This window comes from Cervus canadensis, chromosome 17 (genome assembly GCF_019320065.1).
Source record: "Cervus canadensis isolate Bull #8, Minnesota chromosome 17, ASM1932006v1, whole genome shotgun sequence".
NCBI lineage: Eukaryota > Metazoa > Chordata > Mammalia > Artiodactyla > Cervidae > Cervus > Cervus canadensis.
This window is the reverse complement of record NC_057402.1, coordinates 5,138,100-5,159,456: the sequence shown is the minus strand read 5'-3', so window position 1 is coordinate 5,159,456 and position 21,357 is coordinate 5,138,100. Positions and strand designations below refer to the sequence as shown.

General features: G+C 50.3%; 1 protein-coding gene across 3 annotated transcripts in view; it reads right to left on the bottom strand.

Annotated features, from left to right (window-relative positions):
- Positions 1-21,357, bottom strand: part of TECPR2 (tectonin beta-propeller repeat containing 2) — a 100,285-nt gene that overhangs the window by 20,618 nt on the left and 58,310 nt on the right. For all 3 annotated transcript variants that reach the window (XM_043434599.1, XM_043434597.1, XM_043434598.1), the window contains exons 14-17: positions 19,820-20,060; positions 19,048-19,137; positions 17,502-17,735; positions 5,584-5,732 (exon numbers count right to left, since the gene is read on the bottom strand). In XM_043434599.1, coding sequence (XP_043290534.1) covers positions 5,584-5,732; positions 17,502-17,735; positions 19,048-19,137; positions 19,820-20,060 — 714 coding nt within the window. The remainder of the gene's footprint in view (positions 1-5,583; positions 5,733-17,501; positions 17,736-19,047; positions 19,138-19,819; positions 20,061-21,357) is intronic.

Sequence of the window (21,357 nt, the reverse complement as noted above, 5' to 3'; positions counted from 1 at the left end):
GTGTGGAGGGATTTAGCCCACTGTGCCCCAGGTGCAGTGAGAAGAATCTGGTTTCATTACCCCAAGGCCTTGTACTGTGATGTCAAGAGGGAACATGAGTCTTCAGAACACGCCAAGACTCTTGGAAGCAGGCCCCAGGTTAGACCTGTAGAGCTTGGCTGTGGGGTGTGGCTGCCACCTCCTTCTGCTATCTTGTCCCCACCTGAGTGACCTATGCCAGCCATGCGGGGGGTGGGCATGTATGGAGCTGCACCCAGGGTTGCCCACGTGCCCTGGCTGGTAGTAGAGAGGGTGAGGACCACTTTACCTGTGAGGTCCCAGCCGGGCAGGGTCCCTTCTCACTCTAACGCCTCTCCAAAGCAAGCCTCACTGCCCTGAGCTGTAAACTTCTCTGAGACCTGGTTGTGTAAAGTAGCATCAACTTATGTCCCCACCGGCACCACCTGTGAGCATGACCTTCTCATGGGATTACCTGTTACCATGCTTGCAGGTTTGTATTTTTCAGTTGTTGTTCATAAAGCTAAACATACCTAGAGTAGTTGAATTTAAATTAAGTTTTGGCCATTTGCCAGTCGCATGAGTCTTGATCTTGCTGGTCTCTCTTTTCCAGGCAAAGCTGTAATCCAGGCCGAGTAAACGATCCCGGAGACCGGCTGGAGCCACCCACCTCGGGAGGCCTGGACACTGGGCGTGTTAGGGAGGAGCAGGGACTGCCCAGAGGTGGGGTGGGGGGGAGCACAGGAGGGCAGGGAAGACCCCTGGAAGGCAGCGGTGGGGCCAGTGCAGGCGGGGGGCTCATGGTGCCCACGGTGCTGTGAAGTCACACCATCAGCTGCGCTGCTTGAGAGGCACCGCCAGTGTGGACAGAAAACGCTCCCACCAAAGCCACAAGCTCCAAAGAAACGATGCTAAACACAACTATAAATATTTTTTCCAAATCCTTCCAAATGTTAGCAAGTCTGAAAACTGAGTCATTTGTTTTGCGTACTTTGTTAAAACTTCACCCCAAAACTACTACAGGAGGAAGGTGTTACCAGAGAAGAGAACAGGACACAGAAATAGAGAAGCTGCTGCTAATTTCAGAGATCCCTGCGGCTTCACCGCTCTGTGCCCTTTAAGGTCTGTTATGGCCTCCGCAGACTTTAGCTATACAGGTCCTACCTGGAGACCAGGACGCTCATGCCCAAGAGTAAATAAAATGGAAAGAGGTCAATTATGATCAAAACATGAAAACACCATTTACATTCTAATACCTGCATTCAATCAAACCATCCCGACTTTCTAAACCATTTCACAAGGCCTCGTACCATCCCCACCACGCCACTGGGCCATTCTTCTCAGGAACTTCTGCAACTTGAAGATTAATCTGAAATTCAATTTGAAGTTAGGCTTTGTCCTAAAGCCCCGCCTGGGGGGCCGCCGGCCAAGCCTGTGGCGCGCTGCCTGGACTCGGCACTCCACGGCGGCTCCTGCAGTCAGTAGGCGGCCCAGGCCTTGGTCCTCAGTAGAGCGTGGAAGAGCGTAGCAAAAGGCCTGTGCAAGCGTAAAGCCTGGTTTTTCCCCACAGGAGCAGTTCTATAGCTACAAGCTCCATGCGCACTTCTCCTAGAGCACGCTGAGAGCTACTGGGTAAGAGAATGTGGTCCATTCAACAGAAGTGCCTGAAATAGTGGAAGAGCGTGGCAAAAGGCCTGTGCAAGCGTAAAGCCTGGTTTTTACCCACAGGAGCAGTTCTATAGCTACAAGCTCCACGCGCACTTCTCCTAGAGCACGCTGAGAGCTACTGGGTAAGAGAATGTGGTCCATTCAACAGAAGTGCCTGAAATAGTTAAGGCTGAACAGCCCACTGAGCAATCACCACTTTATTCAGAGCACAGCTTTGAGGCCCTTTCATGTGAATTTGTTCTATTTTGGCATTTTCTTGGGTGAAGCTTTGATCAACCCACAGTCAATAGTTAGTTATAGTTAAAGTGAAAGTTGCTCAGTTGTGTCTGACCCTGCAACCTCATGGACTATACAGTTCATGTAATTCTCTGGGCCAGAATACTGGAGTGGATAGCCTTTCCTTTCTCCAGGGGATTTTCCCAACCCAGGGATTGAACCCAGGTCTCCCACATTGCAGGCGGATTCTTTACCAACTGAGCCAAAGGGAAAGCCCAAGAATACTGGAGTGGGAAGCCTACCCCTCTCCAGCGGATCATCCTGACCCAGGGATCGAACCGGGGTGTCCTGCACCGCAGGCGGATTCTTTACCAACTGAGCCAAAAGGGAAGCCCACAGTCAATACAGCACTCCAAGTAAAGCTTACGTCGCCCGGTTTTAGCTTTGCTTCCTAGAGGCTATTTCAGAATCTAGATGCTGAAAGGAGAGGGGCTCCTGGTCTCACATCATCCTCGATGACACCAAGAGTATGAGCAACTGAAGGAAAACGGAGAAAAGATGGCCTTCATCAAAATAAAAATTCTGTGCTGTAAAGAAAGTGAAGAACTTCTAAGTGAAGTGACAACCCAGAGTGGGAGAAAACCCTTGTAAATCATAATTCTCCTAAGGGTCTGGGACACAACTGAGCGAGTGGGTATGCACATGTGAGACGCACACATCCAGAATATATGAAAAAGCCTTACAACTCAGTAATAAAAAGACAAATAACCCAATTAAAAATTGAGCAAACTATCTGAATATGTTAGTTCTCCAAATAAGATACATAAACGACCAATAAGCACACAAGAAGATGCTCCCTGGCCCTTCGGGAAATGCAAATCAAGACCGTGAGGACCTGGGGATGCAACGGATAGCACGCAGTCAACAACACTGCACCGCAGGCCTGTAAGGTGCAGAGAGGGCAGGTCCGCAGTTCTCATCACAGGAGGAGACTGTGTGTTGTGACAGGTGTTACTAGGCTTACTGTGGCAATTCTTTGCAATATGTATATAAACATCAAATCATTATCTTGTGCTTGTGAAACTAATACAATGCTACACATCAATTTTATCTAAATTAAAAAAACCTCAATAGAATTATAACAAAAAGTGCCAATTTGGATCAGATCAGCTTCCCTTTCTGTATAGGACTATTCTAATACAAACCAGAACATTCAGTAACCCCCACAATATAAAAATTAGCTTTTCCTGTTTCAATGAAGTTTTTAAAGAAAATCACCATGAAATATCATTTTACACCCTCTAAGACAGGCCTTTTAAACTGGGCAAAAAAAACTCTTCAGTAAGGATATAGAGAAATCAGAACCCTCATACATTGCTGGTAGAATGTAAAATGGTGCAGTCAGTGTGGAAAACAGTTTGGCAGTTCCTTAAAAAGCTAAACATACAGTCAACCATATGACCCCACAATTCCACTTAAAGTTATAGACCCAACAGAACTGAAAACACAAGTCCATATAATTTTGTACAAGAATGTTCAAGGCAGCATTATCCACAGCAGCCAAAAGGGTAACCAAACGCGGCATACCCACACAATGGAACACTGAGGGTGAGAGTCACTCAGCTGTTTCCCACGCGGACTACACCGTCCACGGAAGCCTCCAGGCAGGAACACTGGAGTGGGCAGCCTTTCCCTTCTCCAGGGGATCTTCCCCACCCAGGGACGGAACCCAGGTCTCCCGCATGGCAGGCAGATTCTTTACCAGCTGAGCCACCAGGGAAGCCCTGGTGGAATGGAATGGAGAACTATTCCAATGGCATACTCCTCAGGCATGAAAGGAATGAAGTCCTGACACATGCTACAGTGTGGATGAACACTGAAAAGATGACACTAAGTGAAGGGTGGCAGATAAAAACGCCACCCATTACATGATCCCATTCATACGAAATAGGAAAATCCAGAACAGGCAAGTGCATAGAAAAAGATGATGGATGGACGCCAGGGTTGTGGGGTGAGGGTTCTGAGAGGAAAGGGGAGTGAGTGGTTACCAGTGGGTCAGGGGTTTCCTTTCAAGTGAAAAAGTTCTAGATTGGAGAGCAGTGATGGTTGCAGAGCTTTGCAAATATACTAAAAAGCACTGAGTTGTATACCGTAAAGGGTGAATTATGACCCTTTAACATAAAGCTGCTAGGAGGTGGCAATGACTACCAAAGGAGTCGGACAACAAGAGGGCGCCGGCTCGTCTAAGCAGAGTTTGAGAACAGCAATGAAATCCTCACCACCCGTCAGCAGAGCACCACACGGCCGGCGGGCCACACCCATTCCTCTGAGCTGCGTGGACGGAAGCTGTCAGCCAGCACTGTGTGCAGAGGACCGCGGGGCTGGCGTGCACACACAGCACCTTCTAACTCAGACACGATTCCACTCACTCTCGCCATGACCCTGTGAGAGGAAGATCCACGTGGAGCCTCCCTGTGGCCGTGACCGCTGACCAGTGGCCTGAAAGAACTTGGCCGCTGACTCTGATTGCAGGGGCTTCCAGCACATGTCCCATGTCTCCTGGGCAGGACAGATGGTCCTCAGCCTTGCACCTTGACCTCTGCTGCCCCATCCCAGGGGGTTTATGATGCCCCAAATGTAGACAGTCACCAACACAGGCATCCACCCCAACACCTGACTCCTTATCTCCATTTACACATTTTTGCTCGACGAACCACTCCTGTCACCTCTGCACATGAAGACTTCATTTTTTCTTTTCCCCAACAAAGTCACAAAACGGGGACTAGGAAGCATGGGAGTAAATAACTCATTAAGTCACAGCCTTCTGTGTAAAAGTTTTAACAGAAGTACACTTAGCATAGTCACCAGGGCCACTAGCTATTTAAGGGTAACCAAAGAGTGCACTAAAACCAGACTTCAGCTTTTGACTTGAGTGGCAGAACAGCCAAAAGAAAACCACTTAGGATACATGGTAGACTGAAATACGGCAGGGGCTGGGGATGGGATGGGATGCATAAGAAAAATAATTTCTGGGGACTCCCCTGGGGGTCCAGTGGCTAAGAATCCCCCTTGCAAAGCAGGGGATGTGGGTTCAATCCCTGGTTGGGGAACTAAGATCCCACGTGCCTCAGAGCAACTAAGCACGTGCACCACAGCTAGAGTCCGTGCGCCGCAGTGAGAGACCTCGCGGGACAACCGGGGAGTCTGCGCCGCAGTGAGAGACCTCGCATTACACACAACTTAAGACCTGATGCAGCAAACAATAAAATATTTTAAAAAAAGGAAAAACAATTTCTTCAACAAAATAGAAAAGGCACTCACAAAATAATGATAATAGGCTCTCTCATCACAAGATCTTTATGGGACTTTTACTCTCTTCGTTTTGGATATCATTTGCTTAAAAAAAAAAAATGCTCATTTTGTAACAAGTTACAAACAAAACATTTTTATTTTGAGAAAGCAAAAGTAGCCCTGGCTCAGACAATCATAACCTGTTCAGCTCTAAACTCCACAAATACCAGACTCCGAGTTGGAACGCCGGGGGGTGAGCGTGTGCCGACCCCGGGCACACTCATCCTTGGCGCCCAGACACACACCTCCGCCCTGTCTGCTGGGAGGCTCTCGCCGGCAGGCGCGGTCCTCTCCCCAGCTCAGCACCTGACCAGCCAACTGAGGGGCTGGGATCAGGTAACCTCTGCTTACCTGGACAGGTGGCTCAATCGCTATCCAGGCCGGAAGCATCAGACTGGGGTTCAGTGGCTGGGTGCCAACGCGGAAGTAAACGCCACCCCTGGAGTCGCAGGCCCAGACGTGCTGGTTGCCACAGGCCAGGCTCGTGAGTTTCACAGCTCCTGTCAACAGAGAGAAGGCATACGTGCCAGTCACTTTCATGTGATGACTCACGGCTCATGTAAGCTCTGAACTTTGATTTTGTTCTTCCAAGGAAGAAATGACACTGTGTGTGCAGTTGAACTCTGTGGCTGGAGAATATTATCGCGCGAGGGTCACCAAGGCCTCTGGGCGCCCGGCCACCCGCCCGGCGCCACACTGCAGCCCTGCCATGCCAGGGACAGAGAAGTCAAGACACCATCAGCACACGCCCTGAGCCACCAAGCACGGGTTAATACCTCAGCATGAGCCTCACAATTAGCTTCATCACATACACAACTGTTAGCAGCAAATTCTGGGTCTGGGTGAGAGAATTCATCTTTTGGATAATCTTGATCCCAATCAGAATTCAGCCCAGTTCAGTTGCTCAGTCGTGTCTGACTCTCTGTGACCCCATGGACTGCAGTAGGCCAGGCTTTCATCACCAACCCCCAGAGCTTACTCAAACTCATGTCCATCGAGTTGGGGATGCCATCCAACCATCTCATCCTCTGTCGTCCCCTTTTCCTCCCACTTTCAATCATTCCCAGCACCAGGGTCTTTTCAAATGAGTCAGTTCTTGGCATCAGGTGGCCAAAGTACTAGGAGTTTCAGCTTCAGCATCTTCCAATTACAATTGACTACTGAAGCCTCCTGGAATCTTCATTTTTCTTTTTACATTTCCCCTTGCTTATTAAACTAATTTTAAGAGGGAAGGAAGTGGGAGGAGTGTTTAAAGAGAAATTATATTCGATTAAGAGTTTATCTGGGAAAAAGAGCAACAGATAACATCACTGAACCTCATCACAAGCATACCCGGTTATTATTGCCCCAGCTCACCCGTGAGGCCATCAGGACGTGGACATGAACAGATCTGCCCAAGATCCCAGGGAGAAGGTGGCTAAGCCAGGAGGCGAGGGTGCATTGGGGTCTGAACCCAGGCCAGCCTGCCTCCTCCCCGTCGGCTGCTTCTGACCTCGGGCTCCACACCCGCTGAGTGCACAGATCTTACAAGTTCAGCCTCATCACTGCTGACAAGTGAATAAACCCGAGTGACCTGTGTCTTATCCCATCACGGAACGTTTTCACCACCCAGAAAGTTCCCTCAAGCCTCTTCTGGTCACACCCTCTGCCGAGGCAGCCACTGTTTTGACTCCTGTTGCCATGGATCCAGTCAGTCTGGTCGAGATGTCCAGGAGGACAGGATCAAGGCCAGCACTCCCCCGGGCCTGGCTTCCTGCACTCAGGGTGATGTCAGGACGGGACAGTCAGCCATTCACTCCTCCTCACTGCTGAGTAATATTCCACCGTAGGGAACAGCCACCATTAGTGTCTCCTACTGGCAGACACTTCGGCCACTTCCACATTGTGCGACCGGGAGCAAAGCTGCTATCATCGTTCCTGAAGAAGACTTAGTGGTGAACACGTGTTGTTTTTCTTGAATAACACCTAGGAGTGGGACTCTGGGCTATGACGTTTATATGTTTAACTTCCAAAGAGACTGCCAGTACCTCATCTTACACGCCCACCTGCAGCCCACACCCTCACCAGCATCCACTCTGGGTACCTTTTCACGTCAGCCATCCTAGTAGAAGTAAAGTGGCATCTTGTCATGGTTTTAATTTGCATATTTCTGATAACAAGTAATGCTGAGAACCTTTCAATGTGCTTATGGGGGCACTTCCTTTGTGAAGTATCTGTCAAGCCTTTTGCCCATTTTTCAAGCTGAATGGTTTGACTTCTGGTGACTAAGTTGGAGAATGAGTCATTCTGACTATAAAGGAGGAAAAAGGTGCTGCAGCTGCGTCCACCGGCGGGGGCTCTCGGCGACCTCCCGCAGCTGTCCCTAGCATCAGGTGACCGCCGTGTCATCACCAGAAGGTACAGGCGTGGATCCGGCGGTGGGAAAATCTCATCACGTGCATTTAGCTTAGAAGTATTAGTCCATTGCTACTGAAAAAATTTCCTAAAGATGATGATTTCTCTATACCAGAACAAATTGTCTTTTAAAAATCTTTTACAGAGGGAGTTAAAATAGACATCCCAGGGCTCTAACATTACATATTAAAAGATTACATGTTAAAAGATCTGTAGCAATCCAAATAAAGTACTTCCAGCAGGAAATTACAGAAATAGCTGAGAAACAAATCTCAATTTAATATGTTAATTTAAAATGATTCTATGTTGGAATCGTCAACCTGCTCTAATAGGAACTGCTCCTGTGAAGAAAGTTACCTGGTGACAGAAACACCCTGGGTCACCACCTCAGAGTTAGCAGCGAACACCGCCCCTCGTGAAACAGGAGTTCACACTAGGAGGTCAGCGTCTTCTACAGCAATTATAAAAGCCTGTGTGTATATGAACTTATTTTAAACGGAAGAGACGGGTCCAGAGAGAAAACATTCAGTCGAGGGCCTTTCTGCGGTGTCCGACCTCCCAGAGGGTCTCCCGGCTGCCTGGACACAGGCATATGGGGTGAAAACAGGTGGCGGCACACACAGCCCCCAGCACCCCGGGCCCGTGGCAGCCCCTGGAGTTAAGGGCCACCGCCGCCCCCACAGGTTCTGGACAACGGGCTGTGAGCAGAAGTGGTCCCTCACTCCTGAGCGGAAGCATGAATGAGCTGGCAAGAGGGCCTTCCTCTCAGTGGTCCCTGCGGCAGTGGGCTCGGCCAGCCAGCGCCCGCGAGACGCCGACAGGGTGAGCGCCAGCCTCGTGGGAGCGGAGAGCCGCGGGCATCCGGGGCTTGTTAACTACAGCACTAGTCCAGCTAGTAACACAGACACACTGCAACTTTCCTGTCTCCTGTTTTGCTTTTCCCTCCCATGTGAAAAAAAAGTTTTAATTACTTTATTCAACAGATCAGACATTTTCCCTTTAAGACTATACTTTTTAAACATATACTTTAGAACAAAGGGTGGCATTTATTTGGTGTTTTACTATTTATAAAATTGCTTTTCTGCATAAATTACTATGTAATTTAGTCCTATTTGTTACCTAAAGGCATGAACTGACGCTGAATATGTCTTCATCAAATCCTGTGACCAGATGAATTCAATTACAGACTATATTAGCTTGCTAAACCTTCTAGTGCCTGACACAGGCATATTTACGTGTACTGGGAAATGAAATGTTATGAGCATCTTAAATATCTGCTAAACGATGCAACTTTTTTCTAAAAACTAGGCTTGTCATATCTCATAATATTTTATATTTAGTCTCTGTGACTGAGTTCAGCAGCTGAACTGAAGACGTCTCTCAATCTAAGACATGCAGCCTGAAACTGCAGTGAGGGACCGCCTCACAGCGTCAGAACGGCTGTCGGGAGAAAAAGTCTGCGAAAAATAAACACTGGAGATGGTGTGGAGAAAGGGGCCCTCCTGCACCCTTGGTGGGAACGTCAGCTGCTGCAGCCACTGTGGAGAACAGTATGGAGGTTCCTTAAAAACTAAAAACAGAGGTAGCATGACCTAGCAATCCTATGCTGGGTGTATATCTGGACAAAACTGTAATTCCCAAAGATACAAGCACCTGTACGTTCATAGCAGCAGTATTCATCATAGCCAAGACATGGAAGCACCCTAAACGTCCATCGATGGTGAGCGGATGAAGATCTGGGATGATGCCAGTGAGGCCACTTGAAGCAACATGGATGCAACTAGAAATTATTATGTTAAGTGAAGTCAGAAAGAGAAGGACAAATATAATAAATTTTGTATATATATATAATCATTATATATTATAATAATTTCACTTCTACGTGGAATCTAAAATTTGACACAAATTAACTTATTTATGAAACAGAAACAGAATCAGGGACATAGAGAATTGACTGGTGGTTGCCAAGGGGGTGGGGTTAAGGGAGGGATGGATCCGGAGGTTAGGGTTAGTACATATCAAGCTGTTACATGTAGAATAAATAAACAACAAAGTCCTACTATATAGCACAGGGCACACCAGTCAATATTTTATGATATTCTAAAATTCATAGACTATTCAATATTCTATGATGGATAAACCATCATGGAAAATAATATATATACATATGTGTATGTATGTATAACCGAATCACTTTGCTGTACTGCAATAATTAATACAACATTGTAATAAGGGAATAGAATCTAAAAAAAGGGTGGATAGATGTATATTTATAACTGACTTGCTTTGCTATACAATAGAAACTAACACAACACTATACATCAACTATACTCCAATAAAAATGAATTAAAAACCCTACAACACTGTAAATCAACTATACCTGAATTTAAAAAGAGAAAAATAATTCCCTTAATCTAATTCCAAAGCAGCAATAGATTTGGTAATTTGTACGACAGAAAAGACAGACGCTACATCTTGAAAAAGAAATTAAAGACAGAAAGCATGTTCATGATTTGATACTTTGCTAAACTCATTCTTAAAACTGAAATATCTGCTTGCACTGTAAGGACTGGTGACATTCCAGACTTTAAATGACCTGGTGTTGGCCACGTTCAAGGTCGGCATGAGGCAGCCCGGATCACACTGCTAGCACTGGGAAGATGGGTTTCTGTTTGTTTTCAGTGTCAGGACATCCGTAAAGAGGAGGCCAGGACTGAAAGGGAACCAGGTAATAAAGCACATCTCTGAACAGCTCTGATAAGCCAGCATCTCCTACCTCACGCCTTGGGCAAGTGGATGATAATGTGGAGTTGGACTAATGAATTATGGTGAAGACATCTTGTACCTGCTATTAGACAGTTTTATTTGTGATGATCAGTAACAAGGAATCAAAACCCATATTCCAGAATTACTTAGAAATGGAGTTGCAAAATGACGACAACTGGCCTGACAGTCTAATTTCTGCTGTGGGTGGATATGGCCATGCGCAAGGCCCTCCACCTCCAATGGAAGCTCCTCGAGGGTCTGAAAGAAGTGAGTGCTGGGACAGAGTGGGAACAGGGTGCTCAAAGAGAAACACCAGGCCGAGCGTGCTGACTGAGGAAGGCAAGAGCAGAGTGGATGTTCTAGACCACGGGAAGAAAGGGGACCCCAAAACGGCAAGAGCGACGGCCAGCACTGAGAACCCCACTGCACCAAGCCCTCAGAGTGAAAAAGGCAGGCTGAGTTGGCCAGGCCACCAAGGTGCGGGTGTCACCCCAAGACTGGAACTTGACTCCAGGGCATGTGGAGCCAGTTAAGGTCAAGCACGGGTGGTGTCCCGAGCAGAGTTTTAGGACAGCTCAGGCAGCTGTGGCAGGAGCGGGGCACACCGGAGCCGAGAGGCGGGTGTCTGCAGGGCTGTCTGCAGGGGTGTGTGCGGGAGGGGGCGGAGCTCTGCCCCTGGCAGTTGGTGGAGGGAAGCAGAGGATAAGACAGCCCAGGAGACCTTCTGGGGAAGACGGAAGAGACACCGTCGACCACACTGGCCAGCAGAGAAGCAGAAACAGCCAGAGAAGTTAATGGAACAGAGAAGTGAAGTCAGGAAAGAGTACATTTTGGACCATCAACAAAATGAAAAGGCAACAACATCCTGGAGTGTGAAGTCAAGCAGGCCTCAGGAAGCATTGCTATGAACAAAGGGCTTCCCAGGTAGTGCTAGTGGTAGAGAACCCACTTGCCAATGCTGGAGACCTGAGAGATGTGGGTTCAATTCCTGGGTCGGGACGATCCCTTAGAGAAGGGCATGGCAAGAATACCCACTCCGGTATTCTTGCTTGGAGAATCCCATGGGCAGAGGAGCCTGGTGGGCTACAGTTTATAGGGTCACAAAGGGTCGGAAATGACTGAAGCGACTTAGCACACACGCATGTATGCGCTATGAACAAAGCTGGTGGAGGTGACAGAATTCGAGTTGAGCTATTTAAAATCCTAAAAAAGGATGCTGCTAAAAGTACTGCACTCAATATGTCAGCAGATCTGAAAAACTCAACAGTGGCCACAGGACTGGAAAAGGTCAGTTGGCATTCCAATTCCAAAGAAGAGCAATGCCAAAGAATTTTCAAACTACCATACAATTGCACTCATTTCACATGCTACCAAGGTTATGCTCAAAATCCTTCAAGCTAGGCTTCAGTGATACATGAACTGAGAACTTCCAGATGTACAAGCTATGTTGAGAAAAGGCAGGGGAACCAGAGATCAAATTGTCAACACCCACTGGATCATGGAGAAAGCAAGGGAATTCCAGAAAAACATCTATTTCTGCTTCATTGACTACACTAAAGCCTTTGACTGTGTGGATCACAACAAACTGGAAAATTCTTAGAGACGGAATACCAGACCACCTTACCTGCCTCCTGAGAAACCTGTATGCAAGACAAGAAGCAACAGTTAGAACAAGTACATGGAACGACGCACTGGTGCAAAACTGGAAAAGGAGTATGTCAAGGCTATATACTGTCACTCTGCTTATTTAACTTATACACAGAGTACATCATGTGAAATGCTGGGCTGGATGAAGCACAAGCTGGAATCAAGATTGCCAGGAGAAACATCAATAACCTCAGATATGCAGATGACACCACCCTTATGGCAGAAAGCAAAGAAGAACTAAAGAGCCTCCTGATAAAGGTACAAGAGGAGAGTGAAAAAGCTGGCTTAAAACTCAACATTCAAAAAACTAAGATCATGGCAGCTGGTCCCATCACTTCATGGCAAATAGATGGGGAAACAATGGAAACAGTGACAAACTTTATTTTGAGGGGCTCCAAAATCACGGCAGATGGTGACTGCAGCCATGAAATTAAAAGACGCTTACTCCTTGTAAGAAAAGTTACAACCAACCTAGACAGCATATTAAAAAGCAGAGACATTACTTTGCTGACAAAGGTCCGTCTAGTCAAAGCTATGGTTTTTCCAGTAGTCATGTATGAATGTGAGAGGTGGGACTATAAAGAAAGCTGAGCACCAAAGAACTGATGTTTTTGAACTGTGGTGTTGGAGAACACTCTTGAGAGTCCCTTAGATAGCAAGGAGATCCAACCAGGCAATCCTAAAGGAAATCAGTCCTGAATATTTATTGGAAGGACTGATGCTGAAGCTGAAGCTCCAATACTTTGGCCAACTTATGCAAAGAACTGATTCATTGGAAAAGACCCTGATGTTGGGAAAGATTGAAGGCAGGAGCTGAAGGGGACGACAGAGGATGAGATGGTTGGATGGCATTACTGACTTGATGGACATGAGTTTGAGTAAGCTCCAGGAGTTGGTGATGGACAGGGAAGCCTGGTGTGTTGCAGTCCATGGGGTTACAAAGAGTTGGACACAACTGAGTGACTGAACTGAACGGACTGAAGGGGATAAAGTGGAAGCAGTGACAAACTTTATTTTCTTGGGCTCCAAAATCACTGCGGATGGTGACTGCAGCCATGAAATTAAAAGACGCTTGCTCCTTGGAAGGAGAGCAATCCAAACCTAGACGGCATAATAAAAAGCAGATATATCATTCTGCTGACAAAGATTCACATTGTCATAGTTTTACCAGTAGTCATGTATAGATGTGAGAGTTGGACCGTAAAGAAGGCTGAGAACTGAAGAATTGATGCTTTTAAATTGTGGTGCTGGAGAAGACTCTTGAGAGTCCCTTGTACTACATGGAGATCCAACCAGTCCATCCTAAAGGAAATCAAGCCTGAATGTTCATTGGAAGGACTGTTGCTAAAGCTGAGCTCCAATACTTTGGCCACCTAATGCAAAGAGCCGACTCATTAGAAAAGACCCTAACGCTGGGAAAGATAGAAGGCAAAAGGAGAAGGAGGCAGCAGAGGATGAGATGGTTAGATAGCATTGCTGACTCAACGGGTATGAATTTGAGCAAACTCTGGGAGATGGGAAAGGACAGGGTGGCCTGGTGCGCTGCAGTCTGTGGGGTCACAAAGAGTCGAACACAACCTAGCGACTGTACAACAACGATAACTAAATGGGAGATGTTTGCAAATGACATTTGATAAGGAGTTAATATCCAAACTATATAAATTACTCATACAACTCAAAATCAGATAAACAATCCAATTTAAAAAAGGAGAAAGGGCCTGAAAAGACATTTTTCCAAAGAAGACATACAGATGGCTGACAGGCACAAGAAAAGATGCTCAACATCAGTAATGATTAGGAAAATGCAAACCACAGCCACAATGAGGTATTACCCCTCACACCGATCAGAATGGCCACCATAAAAAAGACAACAGATAACAAGTATTGACAAGAATGTGGAGAAAAGTGAACTCTAGTACGCTGTCGGTGGGAATGTAAACTGGTACAGTCACTGTGGAAAACAGTAACACTCCACAAAAAATTAGAAACAGAACTATCATATGATCCAGCAACTCCACTCCTGGGTATTCATCTGAAAAAAAAAATGAACACACGAATTTGGAGAGATAAATGCACCTCATCAAGCTGTTCACAGCCGCACCATTCACAACAGCAAGATGCGGAAGCAACCTGAGCTTCCATCAGCAGAGGCACAGACGAAGGCGTGGTGCATATACACATGGAGTACTAGCCAGGAGAAAGAACAAAAGCTCGCCATCTGCAACCATGCGGATGGACCTGGAGAGCGTCACACTTACTGAAGGAGTCAGAGAAAGACAAATACCATATGGTTCACCTGTAAGTGAAAGTGAAAGTCGCTCAGTCGCGTCCGACTCTTTGCGACCCCACGGACTATACAGACCACTGAATTCTCCAGGCTAGAATGCTGGAGTGGGTAGCCTTTCCCTTCTCCAGGGGAATCTTCCCAACCCAGGGGTCAAACCCAGGTCTCCCACATTGCAAGTGGATTCTTTAGCAGCTGAGCCACAAGGGAAGCCCAAGAACACGGGAGTGGGTAGCCTACCCCTTTTCTCCAGGGGATCTTCCAGACCCAGGAATTGAACTGGAGTCTCCTGCAATGCAGGTGGATTCTTTACCAACTGAGCTATCAGAGAAGCCCTTAAATGTGGAGTCTAAATAACAAAACAGATGAACAAATATAATAACACAGAAATAGACTCACAGATTCAGAAAACAAACTAGCAGTTACCAGATGGGGCTGGGGTCGGGAAGGGGGGCAAAATAAATGAAGAGGATTAAGAGGTACAAACCACCAGTTACAAAACAAATTGACGACAAAGATGTGATGTGCAGCGCAAGGAACACAGTCGGCATTTCATAGTTGACAACAACTCTGTATGGTGTGTGATCTATAAAAAGATACTGAATCACTATACTGTACATCTGAGGCTAATATAATACCATAGGGTGACTACCAAAAAAAAAGTGCATTTGGGAAAGAGAAGCTGCTACTGAACAGAATCCTCACATGCAGAACCATGGGCTTGCAAGGCTGTGCTTCCTTTTCCCACCGTGAGCACCACCACAGCCAGCTTTTAAAAGAACGTGGAGCATCCCAGGCCAGCCCAGGTGTGCAAGCCAGGCAACACCTACGGCATCCGCATCACCACATGCCACTCACTGCTGCTCAGCGGAGCTGCCTGACGATCGTTTGCCACGGACACACAGACGGGAGTCTGGGCAGGGAGCACACACCTGAATTCAGAATCTGCATCTCCTACTCTAAGTAATAATTCTGGAAACCCCGATTAAAAACTCGCTGTCCCACAGGCTCCACAGCCTAGCCCTGCAGACAGCCCAACAACAGAGGAGCCGGCAGCCCTCGCGGCCTTCTGCCACCCCCACCCTGGCCCAGCAACCCTCGTGGCTCCCCGTATACCTCCCCTGCCTCCCAACTCTGGGCATGCTGCTGCCATCTCCCAGGATGCTCAGAAAATGGTGAAAGGGTCTTCATCTGTCATCTCAGTATCAGCCAGTAACTCAGGTAAATAAACTCAGAGCTCAGGCAGGATAAAAACCAGAAAAGCGGAGCTCCCTGGAATCACGCCCCCCCACCCCACACCCTCAGCAGCCGTCAGCCCTGCCTGGGAGAGCGAGCGCTCACACAGGATGCTCACGTGCGGTCTCCGTCTGGGGTGGGGACTGCTGTTACTATTACAAAGGTGGGAGCAGAGGTTTCAAGGTGACCCGGAAACTCGCCCAGGGCCCAGCCCCGCACACGGCCAGCGCGGCTCCTGCTGCTGTGAGCCCCCGAGTCTCGGCTCGCCCACCTGCACAGGCCATCTGTGACCCACTCCAGCCCCGGCTGGATTCCAGACGCTTCTGCTGACAAGGGGAAGGGCAGCTCCGTGAGCCCCTGCCCTCCTCAGGCTGGGAAGGAAGTGCAGCCTGAACTCAGGACGGTCTTGTCGGTGGGCTCCCGCTCTGAACTGAGACTCAACCCCTGCCACCAAGCTGAGTTTCTTCCCTCGATGGAACGGCCAACTCCAGGGAAACCCAGATGGGCAGCTCCGAGACCTATGACACGCCGGCCAAAGAACCACTGCGGGAGGACTGGCCTGAACTGGGAGGGAGGCCCGGCAGGGCTGGTTCCACAGTGGAGCCAGGCTTGACAGCCGATCACGCTGCACTCACAGTGGCCTCTCTACAAAGATGAGCGCTGCTTCTGACTCAGACGGGGCGAGGGTGCAGCCTCCCACTGCTCTCAAGACTCTGTAGCAAGAACACAAACCTTGTGCTCCTCTTTCTGCCTCCAGAAACTCCCAAGCTGGCCTGGTTGGGGCTGATGGAAGAAGGCTCAGGCCAGCAGGGTCTGACCCAACCAAAGTGTCCCAGGGCAGGCAGGAGGGCGCCCCACAGTGCAGGCAGGAGCACGGCCAGAGCAGCCACTCTGGTCCTCCCGGGGGTGGCGGCGGGTGAGCGCTCTGCTGGCTGGACCGCGACCTGCCCTGGTGCAGGGCTTAGGTTCAAACCACGGAGAGGCCAAAAGCACAGACAATCAAAATGACCCTGGAGAACTCCTAGCTTTGGAACAAAGCTTGCTGCTGCTTCAGCTGAGAACCAACCTACTTCTCCAGCTAAGCTGATTACACCTGGGGGCCTCGTGGGGGACCAAAGAACAGCGGTGCCTCTGCGCATCATGGGATGGGGAGGGCCGCCCGCTGGAGGCGCGGCGAGGGCTGCCGGGGTGGGAGGCGGACAACGCCCCCTCCTCCTTTCTCGCTTTCTTGTCCTTCCTTTTTATTTGTTAAATGAGAACATGTGGTTGAATTCTCAAACGTTAAATGCTTGTAAAATTCAGGTCTATCCCCTAACAAACAGAATACTGGTTGTCAGTTAACCAGGTGGGAACCCGTCCAACAGGGAAGTATTCCTAAGGCTCACATGGGCCCTGGAGCGGCTGCGGGAGCCTGGCCTCCTGACAGCCACACCTGACACTCTGCCTGGAGGATGACCTGAAGGTGCGGCTCACTCTCTTATTTCCCAGAATGGGCATGAATTACTTATAAGCAGCATCAGGCTGCTGCCCTGGCGGGAACACTCAGAGCGCACGGGGACCCACACGCCACAGGCAGCGGGGGGACGAAGGCTGCCCCGGCCTCGGGCCTGGCCCCGGCGCCCAGACTGGACGAGCACAGAGCGGCAGAGGCAGCCACACTGCAGGATGGGCAGGAGCGGCTCTCCTGGCCCCTCTCTGGAACACGTTCCTCCTGGGTTCTGGACCTTGCAACCTGGGGCGGGGCGGAGAGGAGAGGCTCCTCACAAGACCCTTAGGAGGCCTGTTAACCCGCAAGAGCGGCTAATCGGCTTCCTGAAATCTAGTGAGTTGCAGAGAGGCCTCCAAGAAGTCACGTGGTTGAACACAGGGCCCCGGGAGGCGGGTCGGGCGTCCCCCCTCGATGTGGCTGAAGGCGGGTGGGGCGGCGGTGCGGGCAGCCTACCTAGCTGGGAGAGGTCCAGCCGGGCCCAGTGCATGCCCGTGGGGCAGCTGGTGGACAGCGTCCGGATGAACACCTGGCCGAGGCTGTCCAGTGCCCACAGGGCATCCTGGCAGGCAGCGTAGGCCCTCATCTCGGCGTCGGGGGGCAGCTGCACGGTGGACGGGCGGGACTGGGCGTGCTGGGCACTCACACGACACAGGTCCTTGCTGCTCTGGCACAGCCACAGGGAGCTTCCTGCAGAGAGGTCACAGCGTCACCACGAGGCCCCGCCTGGCGCCCACCCTCGCTCCCCTCCGCGGGGCAGGAGGGCCAGTGACCAGGAAGCCAGCCCGACACACTCGGAAGAAACAAAAGAAATCAGATCTCGGAAGCCCACATCACTGGCTTAGTAGCCCAGAGCTTGGATGTTCCATAATGAACCGGGAAGCCTTCAACGTGGTGTGTCGGCCAGGGTCCCGAGGAAGCAAACTTGGCGGCTCCTTGGCAGTACGCCACTGAGGAGCCTCTGCCCGGGTGACAGGCGGGTGGTGGGGTGAGGCTGCTGGAGGAGGCCCAGAATGCCAGGAAGCATCTTCTCCCCTTCCTCACCCTCAAATTACATGCTTTCATTCTCTCCATTTAGAGTCCTTGAGGTTTAACTCACTTTAAAATGCAAACCACACTTGAGGAAATTTTAAAATCTCAATCAGAATATATTATTTAAAACCTGGGGCCAGGTACAGTTTGAAATTAAATTTTTTTTGGATTTTGAAAATATAAGGTCATGGCCATGCCAGATATTTAAGTAACAGCCCCGAGGAGTCAGTTGGTAACCCCCCACCCCCAACCCAGGCAGTGCAGTGAGGCTTTTACAATGCAGTGTATCCTGGTCACGACCCACAGGACAGATGAGGGCGGGCGGGGCCTCCCGTCAGCTCAGCTCAGCTTTGCGGCTGCATTCAGGACACCCGTGGTGTTCAGAGCTCTCTCCCTCAGCACTGCGGTCAGACCGTCCGGCGAGGGAGCGCTCTGTTGCACTGACCAAATCCTCGACATTCTGGCGGCTACAGGCTGGACCTCACCAGCCACTCCCTCTGAACCACAGACTCACGGCGTCGTCTCGCTGGACTCAGCACCATCCTGGGCGGATGCTTCGGCCACCAGCAGGGCCACCTGGCTGCCCTGAGCTGCAGAAGGGGCTGAGTTCTGAGTGGACTCGGGAGGCCTGCCTGCCAGGGGGATGGTGGGACTGAGGCCAGCAGGCGCCGTAAACCAGGATCACAGGGGAGATGGCCTGGCACCCGGACAAGCCTGGTGCTGACTGGCCTGTGCTATGGCCCCGAGACGTGCTGCTGGAGTACCAGCTGCCAGCCTCCGCAGCCACACTGGACGCGCCCGGCCTTCAGAAGGAGCCTCGCCTCCAGACTCCCTCAGCACCCCACACCAGGCCCTTCTCTCCTGTCCAGCTTCGGGGGCCCTCGCCCGTGACACCACCATGGCCAGGCTCCCACCCCAACTCGACCACATCAGACCATGGATGCAACCATTCAATGGCACCCCAACCCACCTTCCTTGGTGGGGGCAGTGGACGCCAACACAAAGGCCCACTTTGTGGCAGAGGCGGTCCCCCGGGGAACAACATGATTCCAGTAAGTGCCTGGGAAGAATAAGGGAAGAGTGTGTTAAAGAAAGAAGAACTTCAGAACGCTTCAGAACTTCAGTTCTAGGCCTCAACTGGTCTTCAAAACCCCTCACAGCTGGTTCTGGAGGGCCCTTAACGTTGGAGATCCAACCGGCACTGTGAGAGCCAGCCCAATGGGCAGAGCTGCAGTCCTGCCCAGGGTCGGGGGAGGCCACCCGGGGGAGACGAGCTGGAGGAGACCCGCCGAGCAGGGTTCACTCACAGAAACGAAGCCCCAGGCGGCACGTGAGCATTTATGCCTATGTTTACAGATCTGGCCAGAGCCTCACATCTTCCATGGTGCGATAATTTTCCCTCTTGGAAACAGACTATTCTCTCACTAGACTCTAAGTATGGGAGGACTTTTTCATTTAAATGGAAATTACTGACATAAAAACAAGCTCCGTGTGCTCTCCTTATATCCTACGACATCCCTAGTGGAAACTGATGACGTACCAGGTAGACACGTGAATCCAAGTTGTAGGAATGACAGACGAGAAAAAGGACACTGATAAAGAGCATAGAGAATGCCTCCATCACACACGCTGCATACCACTGGCCTGAATGATCTTTTCAAGTGGAGATCTTAAAGCTGAACTTTAAATGCTGACTCTAAGTGGAGCTGCCCATCAAGCTGACTTGCAAGTAATTCACCCACCGATGAGATTCCCTCGAGCGACGTGGAATTCGTTCTTGCCCGAGGAGATCCAGACGCCGCTGTTGTTGACGCCCAGCAGGCTCGGCTGGCACTGCAGCTGCTGGGACCAGAACGCTGTGCGGAGTCTGTCCGCCACCTTCTCCACGGGCACCTGGGCCGCTGTGGCCACCGAGTGCGTGGCGTGGATGATGGTCTGGAACAGGCTGCACTGGTCGAACACCACGTAGTCCGTGATGCTCACCTGGAGGGGGACGGGCAGGCGGCCCGCTCTCAGTGCGGTCACAAGCGCCTCCTGTATGCTCGCGGCCTGAGAGCCAAGGCCCCGCCCCCACCCGCGGGCGCGTGCGCTTGGGTGAGGACTGGGGACAGGTGTGGGGACAGCCCGGCTGCTGACTGCGATTACCTCCAAGGGGTCGATTCAGGGGGATGCCAACATCTGCCTTGTAGTTTACATACTTTTCTACCGCATGCACCTCTTACAAGCGTGTATCCCTTTTATGACTAAATAGCACCCCGCTGCACCCCATAAGTCTTTTATTCTACATCAGTGAGAGAGGATTATTTTGTTTTAAATTTCCAAAGGACAACCGGTACAATACTTAGAATCATAAAATGGTTTTTAAAAGGGTAGTACAGGCAGAGTGATGGAGTGATTCATGACCTAACAGGGAGGTAAACGTGTTAGTCATTCAGACATGTTCGACTCTGCAACCCCATGGACTGCAGCCCGCCAGGCTCCGCCGTCACGGGATTCTTCAAGCAAGAACACTGGTGTGGGGGCTTCCCCAGTGGCTCAGTGGTAAAGAATCGGCCTCCCAACGCAGGAAGAGTGGCTTTGAGCCCTGATGCGGGAAGAACCCTCGTGCCTCAGAGCCAACTAGGCCTGTGCACCACAACTCCCGAGCCCGTGCTCTAGAGTCTGGGAGCCGCGCCTACTGAGGCCTGTGTACCGAGAGCCCACGCTCCACAGCAAGAGAAGCCACTGCAATGAGAAGCCTGCTCTCTGCAACGAGAGAAAAGCCAGTGCAGCAATGAAGACCCAGCACAACCAAAAAAGAAACTGGGGTGGGTAGCCACGCCTCTCCAGGGGATCTTTCTGACCCGGGGGTCAAACCCATCTCCTGCTCTGCAGGCAGATGCTTTACCATCTGAGGCACCAGGGAGGCCCTGACCTCACTGGCACCGTTGGTAACTATGCCGGAGCAGCAGCACAGACTGGGCCTGTCCTGGACGTGTGGAGCACACCTGGGCTCAGGCTCCAGACGCGCTCCTCGCACTTTCCTGTAAGAGGCCTTGCCCCACCGTCTAAGGAAACCCCTCCTGGCTGGGCAGCTCCGGCTGCTGGACCGCTCTCTGACTGCGCAGCTTCCCGAGTCTGTCTGCCCTGGTGGATTTAATTACAGACAACGTCACGGCCCCACGCTTAGGACGGCCTCAGGCAGGCCACACTCCCAGGTCACACATAACAAAATGCTGAGTGATGTGAAATCACTCCTGACAGGGAATCTCACGTGTAATAAACAAAACAAATGCAACGG